This window comes from Astatotilapia calliptera, chromosome 14, assembly GCF_964374335.1.
Source record: "Astatotilapia calliptera chromosome 14, fAstCal68.1, whole genome shotgun sequence".
Taxonomy (NCBI): domain Eukaryota; kingdom Metazoa; phylum Chordata; class Actinopteri; order Cichliformes; family Cichlidae; genus Astatotilapia; species Astatotilapia calliptera.
This window is the reverse complement of record NC_137435.1, coordinates 14,102,464-14,116,283: the sequence shown is the minus strand read 5'-3', so window position 1 is coordinate 14,116,283 and position 13,820 is coordinate 14,102,464. Positions and strand designations below refer to the sequence as shown.

Here is a 13,820-nt window from a genome sequence, read left to right as displayed (position 1 = left end):
GTGTCATCAGGACGCTACAACATAGAGCCAACACCATCCGCACAGACACATCGGCCAGGGAAGCAGAAGAACATCATATAAGAAGGCCCTGAGTAAATGTTTTCCCTGCTGGACATTTGTAAAAGCTAAAAAAAGTGCCTAAAGAAAGCTCCAGCTGATCCAGGAGAGAAGGACAGCTGCTGCCTAAGTGAAAACCTGTAGTGACCCCCTATGTATCAGGAGTATCAGAACAGTTAAGACAAACTTTCTCTGAAATTTCTCTGAAAATTCATCTCAACTTCAAATTCGTCTCTGTGGTTTTTGGGTTTTTTAAACTGATCTCACAGCCCATTGTTCATTCAGTGGGCTAGTTTCAGTCATTGTGCAAAGGTATTGTTTATAAGGTTTGGGAAACCTGCAGTTAACTGAAGAAGTCACTGGGATGAGTGACGAAACGTTTCTTCTACTGAAAATCTATTTCCAGAAAAGAAACAGAATTAAAATTTACTTACCTGGATGATTGAGCATGCTTCAAGACATGTGCACCTACACATGTATGGATGATGATCTTGGTGTCTCCTCAATGCTGATATTAGACACTGGGGGTTTTGCATTGTTGAAATGGGTTGAAATTTCCATTTGCTGTGCTTCCACATCCACAATTTTGTCTCCATAACTCTGAAAGTGAAGTTGCTCTTTCTGCATCTGAGGCTGTATCTCAGGTGGTTCCTGTAGTCTTCCATCTCATGTGCTGTTTCCTCATGTACCAGCTTGATGTAGTCCTAGCCAAAGAAAGGAATTTTATCTTTTCATCTAGAAGTAGTGTTTTCAATGAGAAAAATGTTTCATCACTCATCTAAATGACTTCCTCAGTTTCCACTGACTGCAGGTTTCCCCAACCTGCGGGCAGTGCAAGTAAATGTTTCCCACAATGAAAATGCTACCTCCAGATGAACAGAATCAAATTTCTGGAATTTCTTTAGCTGGATTACTGAGCATGGATACCAGGCTCTAAATATCCTTTCTAATGCTGTAAAGTTCTATATTTGAAAACAGTAATTTGTGGATATGGATTCTCTTTTGTGGAATAAAAAAAAAACTATATAAGTAAATGTTGCCTGTTTTTTGGTGTGGTTTGTGTTTGGGTGCAGGGGAGGGGTGGAGCAGTGGGTTCAGGATGTGGTGGCAGGGGAGACTGACCTACACAGCTGATTGCCATCATCTAATCATACCTCCCTATTTGAATAGAGTGTGGGGGCCCAATGTTAGCGGTGTTGGGCTGAGCTAGAGCGGAGGCAACTGGAGAGCTGCAAAAGGAGAAATCATGAAAAACTATGTCAATAAACATTTACTTGTCTGGCAACACTGTGTGAATTGGGTCCTTTTGTGTCACAAGAAAAACATTTTAAAAAATTCTTATAATATGAAAGATTTACTGTTAAAGACAGCTAAATTTGGCCTAGATGATTTTTTAAAACGTTTTTTTTTCACCATAAACCTTTTGGGCTTATTAAGAATATTCATTAATTTTTTAAAACTGAAAATAAAAATCAATCAAAATGAAATTAACGAAACGCACAAAAAACAAAGTTCTTGGCATCCATCTAATTCCCTTATAGTGTTTGCACTGGACAGGAAATGTAGTATATTTTAGACCCTCCCCCTGCTACGTCTTTTTCCCAGATGGGTGGTGTGCAAGATTAGTCAACACTTTCCAACAAAAGGGAGTGACAAGACAATAAAACCTAATTACTAGACTCAGAAAATTAGAAATCTATCATGTGGTTATTATTACAAACCATTTTGCTCATTTTGCTTTATTTCTCTTTATCTTATGCTGTATCATCTTCTGATATCATCTCTCCCTCCTGTCAATTACAGGGACAATTTAATCTAAATGGGAATAAAAAAACTGGAGATGTCATTCTGGGTGGACTCTTTCCAGTCCACTTTTTTACAAGTGTTCCTGACCTGTCTTTTATCTCAGACCCCCAACAGCCTAAATGCCATGGGTAAGTATGACAGGGTGGGAAAAAAACAAGAAGAAAGAAGAAAATGGGGAAAATCAGTGCCAATGTCAATATGCATTTTATTACCAAAGTATACTTTGTGTATTAATACATTTGTGAAAAAAAATTTTTCTTGGCTGAAGCATCTGTTTTGGTTTTTTTTTAATTAAAATATATCTTTAATTGTTGTCATTAATTTTCTGTAATTCTTTTGTTAGTTTTGCAATAAGTTTCCCAAGTATTCTGCTATATTACTGTATTATTCAATAATTATCTCTCTCTTTTTTCTTCTTTTTAGTTTTTATGAACTAGGATTTAGACTGGCACAAACCATGGCTTTTGCTATTGATGAGATCAACAGCAACTCCAATCTGCTACCTAATGTCACTCTGGGATACACTCTTTATGATAACTGCATCAACCTTGGAATTGGATTCCGTGCAGCATTGTCTTTAGCCAGTGGTCAAGAGGAAAAAATTATATTAGATAATACATGTATTGGAAATCCTCCAGTCTTAGGGATTGTTGGTGATTCTCCCTCGGCACACTCTACTGCTATCTCAAGCATTTTAGGTTTGTACAGAGTACCTATGGTAAGTCATCTGCTTAGCAAGAAACAGTGTTGCTGGATCATTTTAATGTAACTGCAATTTTAAAGCCACTTGTCAAAACCGACTTAGTTTACACAACAAAATTGAAAAACTGCAGTATTTAGGTTTTTACATATTTCTACAATATACAGTCTGTAATTTTCACAGGTGAGTTACTTTTCCACGTGTTCCTGCCTGAGTAACCATCAAAAATATCCATCCTTCTTTAGGACGATCCCAAGTGATGTCTTCCAGGTGAAAATCTTTCAGTAATCTTTCATTATTGTGTGTCAAGACTGTGCTATTACACGCTATTTTATTATTGTGTGGCTTCAGTGAAGATAATGGTTATAGATTTAAAGATTTTCCTTGTCTTTGCAATAATGTTTTAATCTGTATTCACTTAGGTTCGTGCTATGATTCACATTCTAAAACATTTTGGCTGGACTTGGGCAGGTCTGCTCGTCAGTGATGATGATTATGGACTTCATGCAGCAAGATTCTTACAATCTGAGCTCAGTCGGTCTGGTGAAGGTTGCCTTGCTTACTTTGAGGTTTTACCCTGGGACAAAGACGCAGATGAACTGAGGAGGATTGTGAATGTGATGAAAACCTCTACTGCTCGAGTTGTCATTGTTTTTGCACATGAGAGTGGCATGATAAACCTCATGGAAGAGGTTCGGATATAAAACAATTACATTTTTACTAATTACTAAGATTTCATTTATTACATTGTGTAAAACATGTCGTGTGTTTGTGTGAATGAGTAAAGAAAGCTAGTCACCTGGAGGTATTTTCCAAGATCAGCAACTACTTGAATGGTATAATAATGTCCCTATTCCAGTATCACTTTATACATTTGGTATAATACAATGCACAGGTAGTGAGGCAAAATGTAACTGGCCTACAGTGGATGGCCAGTGAAGCCTGGACAGCAGCTGCTGTGCTCCAAACACCTCAGCTTATGCCATACCTGGGTGGTACACTGGGTATTGCCATTCGTCATGGGGAAATACCAGGGCTCAGGGAATTCCTGTTAAAAACACGTCCCAATCTACATCACAACAATAGCTATGGGAATAGCATGGTGAGTATTTATACTTTACTATGGTATGTGCAAGAACCCTATATTATCATAATTCATATTTATAAGATCTAAATATTTCAGGTGAATCAGTTTTGGGAATTCACATTTCAGTGCAGATTTGCACCAGCTCCACCAGGCTGGCTGGAAGGTGGAGGTGCATTATGCACTGGAAAGGAAGATCTAGAAAAAGTAGACACTGAATTTTTGGACATTTCTAACCTGCGGCCTGAGTACAATGTGTATAAAGCTGTGTATGCTTTTGCACATTCTCTTGATGACATGCTCCAGTGCGTGCCAGGAAGAGGGCCTTTCAGTGGACACAACTGTGCCACGTTGCAGTCACTGGAGCCATGGCAGGTGTGATATCAAACTACCCTCCACCTATGAATAAATTGTTTGCTTGTAATTACTTTCAGAGCAAAATTCACCATGTAGGATGAAATACAATGCCATATTAGTTTAATGGTAAAAAAGCTGGAAGAAGCTAAGAGGATTTTCTGTGCTCCTCTATTTCTGTACACCTGATATAAAGTAGTTTTAATGTATTTAGATCAGAATACTCTATTAATCCCTAAGGAAATTATGTGGTTACAGTTGCTCCAAGATAATGACAGTAGCAGACTGAACTAAATTAAATAAATATATTAAATAGTTCAGAGTATATGAAATAGCTCTAAATAAATAAACTACTACCTCTTTTAAATAACAGAAAAACAAACCATCCTTATGTTGTAATTATTGTATGTGTAGTTGTTTTTTTTAACTGTGTAATAACATTCAACATTGCTATCAATACATTTTTCAAAAAATGCCTCTCTGTGCAAAATGGGTTCAAAAACATAAACAACTGTGGGATACTGTTTGTTCATGAATTGAATTGAGGGGAACAAATTGCAGCAGGATCAGGCTGATATTATTTGTATCCCACTGTAACTTTACTGTATAAAGAGCTAACATCTCCAAAATATCAGGAGTAGTTAGTCATTATAGGAAGTGTTTGTGAACTAAAAATCAAGAATGTGGAATACTGTTTGTCTGTGATTTGGACAGCCCAGTGAGTGCTCCCGACGCAGGGGAAACAAATTCTGTCGGGGATACCTACCTTCGCACTAGGACTGGGTATCGTCACTAATTTCTATAATTGATTGCATTCCGATTCGATTCAATTCAATTTTGACTGAGACAGTCAGAAATATTATAATTTTGATCATTTATCAGTACTGACACTTGTGAGACTTCATCAGAGATGTACACCAGATGCCTTCGTGTCAACGTAACTGAGGATAAAACACAGAAAAACAAGGAGGAAGGAGATTTTCCTGGCCTGGCTTTTTATATAGCAGATAACCCCCTTAAATATATTCTGGATTAAATCAAAAACTGAAGAAAACCATGAATCAACATATGAACATTACCACATGCTGCTGAAGTGAACACAACAGTAGACTTTTGCGTAATAAGCAAGGAACTAAAGCAAAAAAACCAAGATTTTTAGATGGGAAACTGTCCTTGAAATACACAGAGAGAGAGAGAGCTGTGTAGGAAGTGGGGTTTTACTGTGGTAGAAGCAAAACAGCCAAAGTAAGAGGGAATTAATGACAATGTTTATCAAATGTGAAGCATAGTTTGGATCTTTTTTGCCGCTGGTTCAGTGAATTTTGGTCAGAGAGTTACAAAACCTGCAACATCAGAAGCTGTGAGACAGGCTTTCAGTACCAATGGCGTGTCTGTGTACCTGCCGTCGGGGGAGAAAGCTGGCATCTCACAGATTCTGATGCGTCGGGTCCGCACTTTATGTTTACATCTTTCTGTGGAATCCGTTTACCTGCACTCATTTGCTGTTTTAGCTGTTTGGTGGTTGTTGATATAGTTTTGTGAGCTTTAACCTGAGATCCTGGCATTTCTGGCAATAGACATTTATATTTAAAAATTAATTCAGGATTTAATAGATCGATCGCAAAATTGATCATTGAAACCCACCCTTACTTGGCACCACCGTTGTACAGGTAAAGCCAAAGGTGAGATATGCTTCATCATATTTTTCTTTGGCTTTGAAGGAAGTTGGTTTGGAAGCATATTTGGCGATGCTTCATCTTCTGTCTTGCGTTTCTGTGAGAGACCCGTCAAAAAACATGTCCATTATGCTATCAGTGTCCAATCATTCTTTTTTTAATTCATTCCGCGCCCCTCTGCAATGGCTCTGCACCCCCCACTTTGGGAACCACTGTTGCCATGTTGGGGAGATAATTTAGACATTTAAACAATCTTTGGACACAGAAGGACACATCTAAAACCTGCAGGACACCAGCCCTTGAGGCCTGGAGTTGGTTCATTTATTGAGTTGGCATCGGCGACTCTCAACCTGCTGTCCCAGCATGCATAGAGGATGACACTGGCCACAGCAGACTAAAAAAGATTTGATTTACTATACTGTGTAAAACGTGTTGTATACCAGGTCACTTACCAGAGAGTTCACTGACCTGTATACATGTATACAGGTTATTAGTGAAATACCTTGTATGATTAATTTATTCCTATATTTAATTATAATAGGTGTAATACTTTATTTTATTTCTTTTAACAGCTTCTTTATTACTTGGAAAGGGTGAACTTTACCACACCATTTGGTGATCAAGTGTCATTTGATGAGAATGGCGATGTGGTGCCAATTTACGATGTGATGAACTGGTTGTGGCTCCCAGATGGAAGCACTGAAGTTCAGAATGTGGGTGAGGTTAAGAGGTCAGCTTTCAAAGGTGAAGAACTCATACTTGATGAAGACAAAATCTTCTGGAACTTTGATTCGAGAAAGGTTATATATGTTTCTTCAGACATTTATATTTTATCACATGTACAGTAAATATTATTCTGGCAGTCAATATTTAATTTTGTTCTATAGCCACCTCGATCAGTATGTAGTGAGAGCTGTCCTTCTGGTACCCACATGGTGAGAAAGAAGTGGGAGCCCAAATGCTGCTTTGACTGCATCCCTTGTTCTGAGGGAAAAATTACTAATAAAAGCAGTAGGTGTTTATCTTTCAACATGGCATATTTCATTTTTTTTCAGTGAAATAAAGTATGCATTTCACCATCTTCTTCTTTTTAGACTCATTTGAGTGCACCAGTTGTCCAGAGGATTTTTGGTCAAACCCCCAGCGTGACTACTGCGTTCCCAAGAAGACAGAGTTCCTCTCCTACCATGAGCCTCTGGGTATTTGTTTGGCAGCAACTTCACTGCTCGGCACATTCATATGTGCTGTTGTTCTAGGGATCTTTTTCTACCATCGCAGAACACCTATAATACGTGCCAGCAATTCGGAACTTAGTTTCCAGCTATTGTTGTCACTCAAGTTGTGTTTCCTGTGTTCACTTCTGTTCATTGGACGACCCATGATGTGGACATGCCAACTCAGACATGCAGCATTTGGGATCAGCTTTGTGCTGTGTGTCTCATGCATCCTAGTAAAAACCATGGTTGTTCTGGCTGTGTTCAAAGCCTCCAAGCCAGGAGGGGGAGCCAGTCTGAAGTGGTTTGGTGCTATGCAGCAGAGAGGAACAGTTCTGTTTCTTACAGCTATACAGGCAGCCATTTGCACTACCTGGCTTGTTTCTTCCTCTCCAACTCCACATAAAAACACCCAATACCACAATGACAAGATAGTGTATGAGTGTGCAGTTGGGTCCACTGTTGGTTTTGGAGTGTTACTGGGCTATATTGGCGTTCTGGCTGTCCTCAGTTTTCTAATTGCATTCCTGGTGAGGAATCTCCCTGATAGTTTTAATGAGGCCAAGCTCATCACATTCAGCATGCTGATCTTCTGTGCTGTGTGGGTGGCCTTTGTTCCTGTTTATATCAGTTCACCTGGAAATCGTGCAGATGCAGTGGAGGTATTTGCCATCCTGGCCTCAGGTTTTGGACTGTTAATCACACTGTTTGGACCCAAATGTTACATAATAATAATGAGACCAGAACTAAACACTAAAAGAGCAATAATGTGTCGTGGGACTGAATAATAATATTTTTTCCATACATAACAGAAAATTACATGCAGAAAGATATATAGATATAAATAATACATATAACCAAACATACTGAATCTTGAAAAAAAACTTTTTTCCACTTCCATCATGAAAGTGAGAAGATGCAAAAACAGTTATTTTACTCTACTACTATTTTTTTTTCATGATGGAGTTAAAATATAAAGCACTCGCACTTCTCAAATGCTATTAACTCTTAACAGTTAAATTTAACCTTATACATCATTAAACTATAAATTACTTTCTCTCAATAAAACATTTCAATATGGATCCACCCAGAATTCATAGTATACTTGTGTTTAATTTGCATATCTGTAATTATGGAATTATTGTATATCAGGAACTGATGTGTACTAAGAAACACTTTTTGACGTGAAAGCACATATCGCTCTTACTCTCAACAAGCAGCGGGTGCTGCCGTAGGCACCACACCCGTACCAAGGCGCTCACAGGGAGCGGATAGTCCTCACGTAGCAGTTGCCCCCAGCTGCTGTCAGAGCAGGAGATGTTCACCCCTACGCGTCCAAACTGCAAGTGAATTGCGCATGAGCAAAGCCGCTGCTCCCGCCCTGACTGTAACACACAGGGCGGGAGCAGCGGTAAATGCATATTTTTCTTTGTCTAAAATAAATCAATGCACTAAAATCCATCATTCCAATCATTGCAAACTTAGAAATTGGATTACCTTGCAGAACCTTAATTCCATTTGTACAACCGATATGGACCGAAGCTGTCTGGTGAGGCTTGCTATGAACACCAGCTGGCTGATAATATTTTGCAGCTTTTTGGCACATCAGCTGCTTGATCATTATAGTCAAGTGCTACAGTTGCTGAACCTACCATAGAGAATCTTCACCAAAATGAGGATGGCCCACTCTTTCTGTGAGCCAGCACAGCCTATGTGTGTGGAGGGTTGTCTGAAAAAACACAAAACAAAAAACAATTAGCCTGAATAAGGACCAGACTAGTTCCCATGATTATTTCACATTGCCACTGTTTTTTCTATTGCCTCTTTTTTGTCCATTTCAATTGTTAATGTAGTTTGTTAACAATGTTATGGTTAAATTGTTCTTCTTTTACTGTTACTTTTGGTGGATCATAGGTTTAAAACTACTTAAAAAGACACACACACACACACACAAAGTAACTCAGGCCAGAGTTCCTACTTCAGGTCACTTTTGCCGGTCCGAAGCCTGGATAAAGGAGCAGTGTTGGAATTGTGACATTAAAAAAACAATAATTGCTAAAAGAAATTTAATTTGTAGTTCTAAATATATTCTAAATGCATTTAAGGTGTTTTTTGCTCACTTGATGTCTCTTCTACAATGTTATTTCTCTCTTTTACAGCGTCGGTTACAATTACATAAGCATAATCAATTATGCAAATTATGCAATAATGTCATTAAGCGACTTCTAGCGACTTTTAGGACAATGATTTTCCTTATTGAGGAGTTGGCAACACTGCTTTACAGGGATAGAAAAGGTGATAGTGAGAAGTAAGAGAGAAAAGAGACAAGATAGATAGGAGAGCGGGAAGTGGGGCGCCAGATCTGGCTGTCCACACCTCCACGCCAGATTGGGCTGTAGACTCTACCTCCCTGTTGCATCCCATAAAGGACATTCCTCCTCAAACATATCTGTCCTGAATGATATCTCATTTCATTTTTAATTCCTATCAAAAGGTATAATCTGTAATCTATTAAGATATTTTAACTAGCCAAAAAGATTGCTTTCCCAAAGCAATCCATGGCTGTACAGGCGAGTTAACTGAAGCTCAGTCACACGGTTAAGTAGGAAAAAAAAATATGTAGCAGCTGGCAGTGACTTACAAGAGGCAGGTGTGGCTGACTCCAGCGCGGAAACACTTCCGGGTCAGATGGCGCTCGGAACCCAAACTTCCAGGGACATGCAAGTCCCACACAAAACACACATAACAGGGAGACAGAGATGGGAGGGGAGTAGAAATATAAACATAAACACCAAAACAGGCAGGTCGGCCGGTGAGGACTGCTAGACCATGACAGATGGAGTGTAATCTGATATCACACCTCCCGTGGCTCCAGTGTTTGCAATGTGGCACAGCTGTGTTGCCTGAATGGCCCTCTTCCTGTCTTGTACCTCAGCATGTCATCAAGGGAATATGCCAGCACATACACAACGTTAAACACATTGTACTCAGATCCGAGGTTGGAAATGTCCAAGAACTCAGTGTTCCTATTTTCTTGATCCCCCTTTCCAGTGCATAGTGCTCCTCCATCTTCCACACAGCCTTATGTAGCTGGTGCAAATCTGTACTGAAATGTGAATTCCCAAAAATGGTTCAGAGGAACTGACTGATCGTCAAAAGTATCCATTTTGGCTGGACTTGGGCAGGTTTGCTCATCAATAATGATGATTATGGACATAATGCAGCAAGATCCTTACAATCTGAGCTCAGTCGGTCTGGTGAAGGTTGCCTGGCGTACTTTGAGGTTTTGCCTCGGGACAAAAACACAGATGAAGTCAGGAGGATTGTGAATGTCATGAAAAAATCCACAGCTCGAGTTGTAATTGTCTTTGCATATGAGAGTCACATACTAAACCTTATGAATGAGGTCTGGCTTTACAACAATTTTATTATTAATAATTATAAAGATTTGAATTAACTATAGTGTGTAAAACATTTTGTGATTCACCTGAAATTTATTGAAAATGTTACAAACAATTAAATTAAAAACAATAATATTAAGAAATTCTTGCAACTACTATAGTAGTAGTAGTACCATGTTGTTTCCACAGCTGTTGTTGTGTTGTAAGTCAGGACTTATTTGTAACAGATTTGTAACTTTTTCTGCTGCCTCACTGCTGCCTCATTTTATATATTTTGTGCTGTGATAAATGAGCCTCAGTGAATTCAACTGTTAAAGAGTTTTCTCATTTAGAACCAGTGTAAGTCTATCATGTTCACTCCCATTTTGAGACTGACTGAGCCAGCAGTATTTAAGACCAGCAATCAGCCTTTGCCAAAACATCTGCTTACCCATTAGCTTCCTGGACAATCATTCAACCTTGCAATAGCCACACTCTGTCATGGTCCTGGGCCGTGTTGGCCCAGTATTCTTAGTTCTCTTGTATTTTTGTATTTAGTTCCCTGTTTAGGTTCTGTTTCCTGAGTTGCCCTGTTATGTTGTTCCCTGTGTGTTTTCCCTTCGTGGCTTTTACCCCCTGTGTGCCCCTCTGTGTATCTGTGAGCCCTCGTCTCTCCTTATGTTTTATTCCATGTTTCCCCTGCCCGTTATGTCTGTGTTTTCCCCGTGCTCTCTCTCCTCCTGTCTGAACCTCTGTACTTCCTGTTTGACTCTGCCCGTCTCCCGTCAGTGTTATGTTCACCCCGCCCTGTCTCGTTATGGTTATCTGTGTCAGCTGTGTTCCCCGTGTGTTCCCACTTTCCTCGTTAACCCTCTGTGTATTTCTGTCTGCGTCTCCCTCTGTTCGGCGTCGCGTTCTCCCTCATTGCTGTGTGGATTCCCTGTGTCTCCCTACGAGTGTTAGTTTATTGATTCCCAGTTTAGTTGAGTTCTGTATTTCCTATGTTCTGCCTGTCAGCAATAAAGCTGCTTTTGAGTTCATCCCCGTGTTTGTGAATCTTGCGATTGGGTCCTCCTCCCGCCTGCCACACAGCCGATCCATGACAGAAGAACGCGACCACGACATGGACCCAGCGATTCACAACCCCTCCGCTGACCTCCGGGAGGATCTGATTTATACAGTGGAGTATCACTGTCAGGAGTGGGTGGCGCTGCCCGAGGGTGAGTACCGGGAGACCGTAGCCGTCCGTCTACAGCGGATGGTGTCCGGACTCCCGTGGCTATTCGGCGCGCTCCGCCCCCACATCCAGGACTTCCTCGTCTCCACTGTAGGCGTCCTCCCGGAGCAGTCGCTCCTGTACGAAGAGCCGGAGGATGTTCAGCCCGGCCTGCTGACGGATTCGCGGCCCGGCTCGTCTCCTCCCCCTTCCCGGAGAAAACGGCGTCCCCGCCGTCGCCGTTCCCGAGCAGCGGAGCAGTTTTCACCCCTGGGAGAGAGTGACCGTGTGTCACACTCTCAGCCCGAGCCTTCGGATCCCGGACTCCATAACTCATGCACTACTGTGAGTGGCTCCGTTTTCCCCGCCGTTGTGTTACCTGACTCGGATAATTCCGCCGCTTTTTGTTCGGACTCCAGAGACGCTGTACAGCGAGGCACCTCAGTGTCAGATTATTCAGCCGTAGCTCTCACCAGTGATCTTTGTGTTTCTGAGCCATCAGATTCTTGTAATGCTCGCAGTTTTTCCTTTGTTTCAGCCGGTATGAATGCTTCCCCTGTTGAGTTAACTGAACCTAAGACTGTTATTTCACGCCAGACTCCCCTACATACTGCTACCAGCATTGTAGCCCCGCAGAACTGTTTTGCTCAGCCTTTGGATTCTAAGGTTTCCCAGTCTGAGCTCAGCCACACACAGTCAGTATCATCAGCTCTAGATGTAACAGTGCATGCTGAGAAACACATACCCCCTGAAACCGTGTGTTCTATAGCTAATGCTCCTCCTAGTGACTGTTTCATGTTCCAGCCTATTTTGTCTTTAGACATTTCTGATGTTTCCCAGCCAACTCCTCAACCAGCCATTGCCTTCTTGGCTCCTCAAAGAGACACTGAGACCTGTGTAGCTGAGCCAGCCATCTTAACGTCTACGCCTAGCGTTCTGCCTGAGCCAGGTGACACAGAGACTATTAGCCATTCCTCTGCTACGAACAGTTTAATCTTTAAACCAGCTCTTGTGTCTGTGACTCCCAGTGTGGTTCCTTCAGTTTCTCAGGCTGTGGTTTTTTCTGTGCCACAACTCGAAAGTGCTAACTCGGATGCTACCTGCGTAACCTCACCTTCTCTCGTGCCTGCTAAGCAAGAGACTGTTTCTGTTTTTCCTCGTGGACTCCTTGAAACTGTGTATTCAATGCCTGCTAAGGTTAAGAGCCGCAAGGCTTCATTCGCTATACTCGGACTGGCAAGAGATTTAGGTTTGAGCACTGCAGAGCTGTTTGCACAGGTTAACTTTTCTGTTCCCCGGTCATGTCAGTTTGACTCTGTGTGCCATGCTTTTCGGCCAAGTTCCATGGACTCTGTGTGTGCTACGTCTCGGGCTAAGTTCTGTACAACTGTGTGTAGTGTTGTTTCACATCCCGGTTATCCAGACGCTGCTTGTGTGAGTTCTCCAGTGTCTGTTACTGCTCCCGAACTCCGCTCTCCGCCTCCAGTTCCTGTAACCAGGGCAGCGCGGGCCCAGTTCTCCCTTGCACCCGTATCAGCTCCTTGGGTGAGGGTGGCTGAGGTCCAGCTGGTCCCTGCTTCTATCCCCAGCCTGGCAGAGGCTCCGTTCATCCCGGCACCCGTACCTACCCCTCGGGTGGGGTTGATGGACACCCAGCCGTCGCCTGTGCCTGTTCCGGTTCCCCGGGTGAGGTCAGCCGTGACCCTGCCGACTCCTGCACTCGTCTCAGTTCCTCGGGTGGGAGCGACAGAGGTCCAGCTAGCTCCTGCACCCACACCGGCCCCCAGGGTAAAGGCAGCCAGAACCCAGCTCGTCCCTGCACCCGTATCTGTTTCTCGGGTGGGGATGGCTGGTGTTCGGCCAGGCCTAGCACCCGTTCCTGTTCCCAGAAGGAAAGCAACCCAGAGTCAGACACCTGCTCAACCACAAGCGCAACTACCACTACAACTGCCATTTCTGTCCATAATGCAGTCAGTAGCTCAGTTATTAGCACAGTTTCTTGTTTTGTCACCAGTCCAGTCTTTATCACAGTTCGCAGCTCCATTACCCGTTCTGTTACCACCTCAGTTTCTTGCTCCAGTGCCTGTTTGGTTATCAGCTCAGTCATTAACTCTGTCACCAGCACAGTTAGTAGCTCAGCAACCTGTTCAGTTACTGCCAACCTCAGCTGGGAGCCTTTGTGAGCTTTCTCCGCCAGCTGTGGACTGCATGGTACTGACAAACGTTGGACAGACTGTTTGCCCTGCACAGCCCCAGCCGTTGCATCCCGAGCCGACTGTGTGCCCTGTGCAGCTACAGTTAGCGTCCGCTGAGCCAAAGGTCTCCGCACCAGC

At 42.2% G+C, this 13,820-nt stretch overlaps 1 protein-coding gene across 1 annotated transcript; it reads left to right on the top strand.

Moving 5' to 3' along the window:
- Nucleotides 1-1,758: 1,758 nt before the first annotated feature.
- Nucleotides 1,759-7,679, top strand: LOC113036609 (extracellular calcium-sensing receptor-like). The gene is made up of 8 exons (XM_080289105.1): nt 1,759-1,991; nt 2,287-2,581; nt 2,747-2,833; nt 2,986-3,255; nt 3,747-4,022; nt 6,250-6,477; nt 6,565-6,688; nt 6,772-7,679. The coding sequence occupies exons 1-8, from the start codon at nt 1,759-1,761 to the stop codon at nt 7,677-7,679; spliced, it is 2,421 nt and encodes an 806-aa protein (XP_080145231.1).
- The last annotated feature ends 6,141 nt before the right edge of the window (nt 7,680-13,820 follow it).

Bases quoted from the DNA above. Each gene is read 5' to 3' on its own strand.
- LOC113036609 (XM_080289105.1), top strand. From the start codon at position 1,759: ATGTGGTTATTATTACAAACCATTTTGCTCATTTTGCTTTATTTCTCT. The intron at 2,582-2,746 runs GTAAGTCATCTG...TAATTTTCACAG, and splicing joins GTTTGTACAGAGTACCTATG to GTGAGTTACTTTTCCACGTG. The intron at 6,478-6,564 runs GTTATATATGTT...TTTGTTCTATAG, and splicing joins GGAACTTTGATTCGAGAAAG to CCACCTCGATCAGTATGTAG.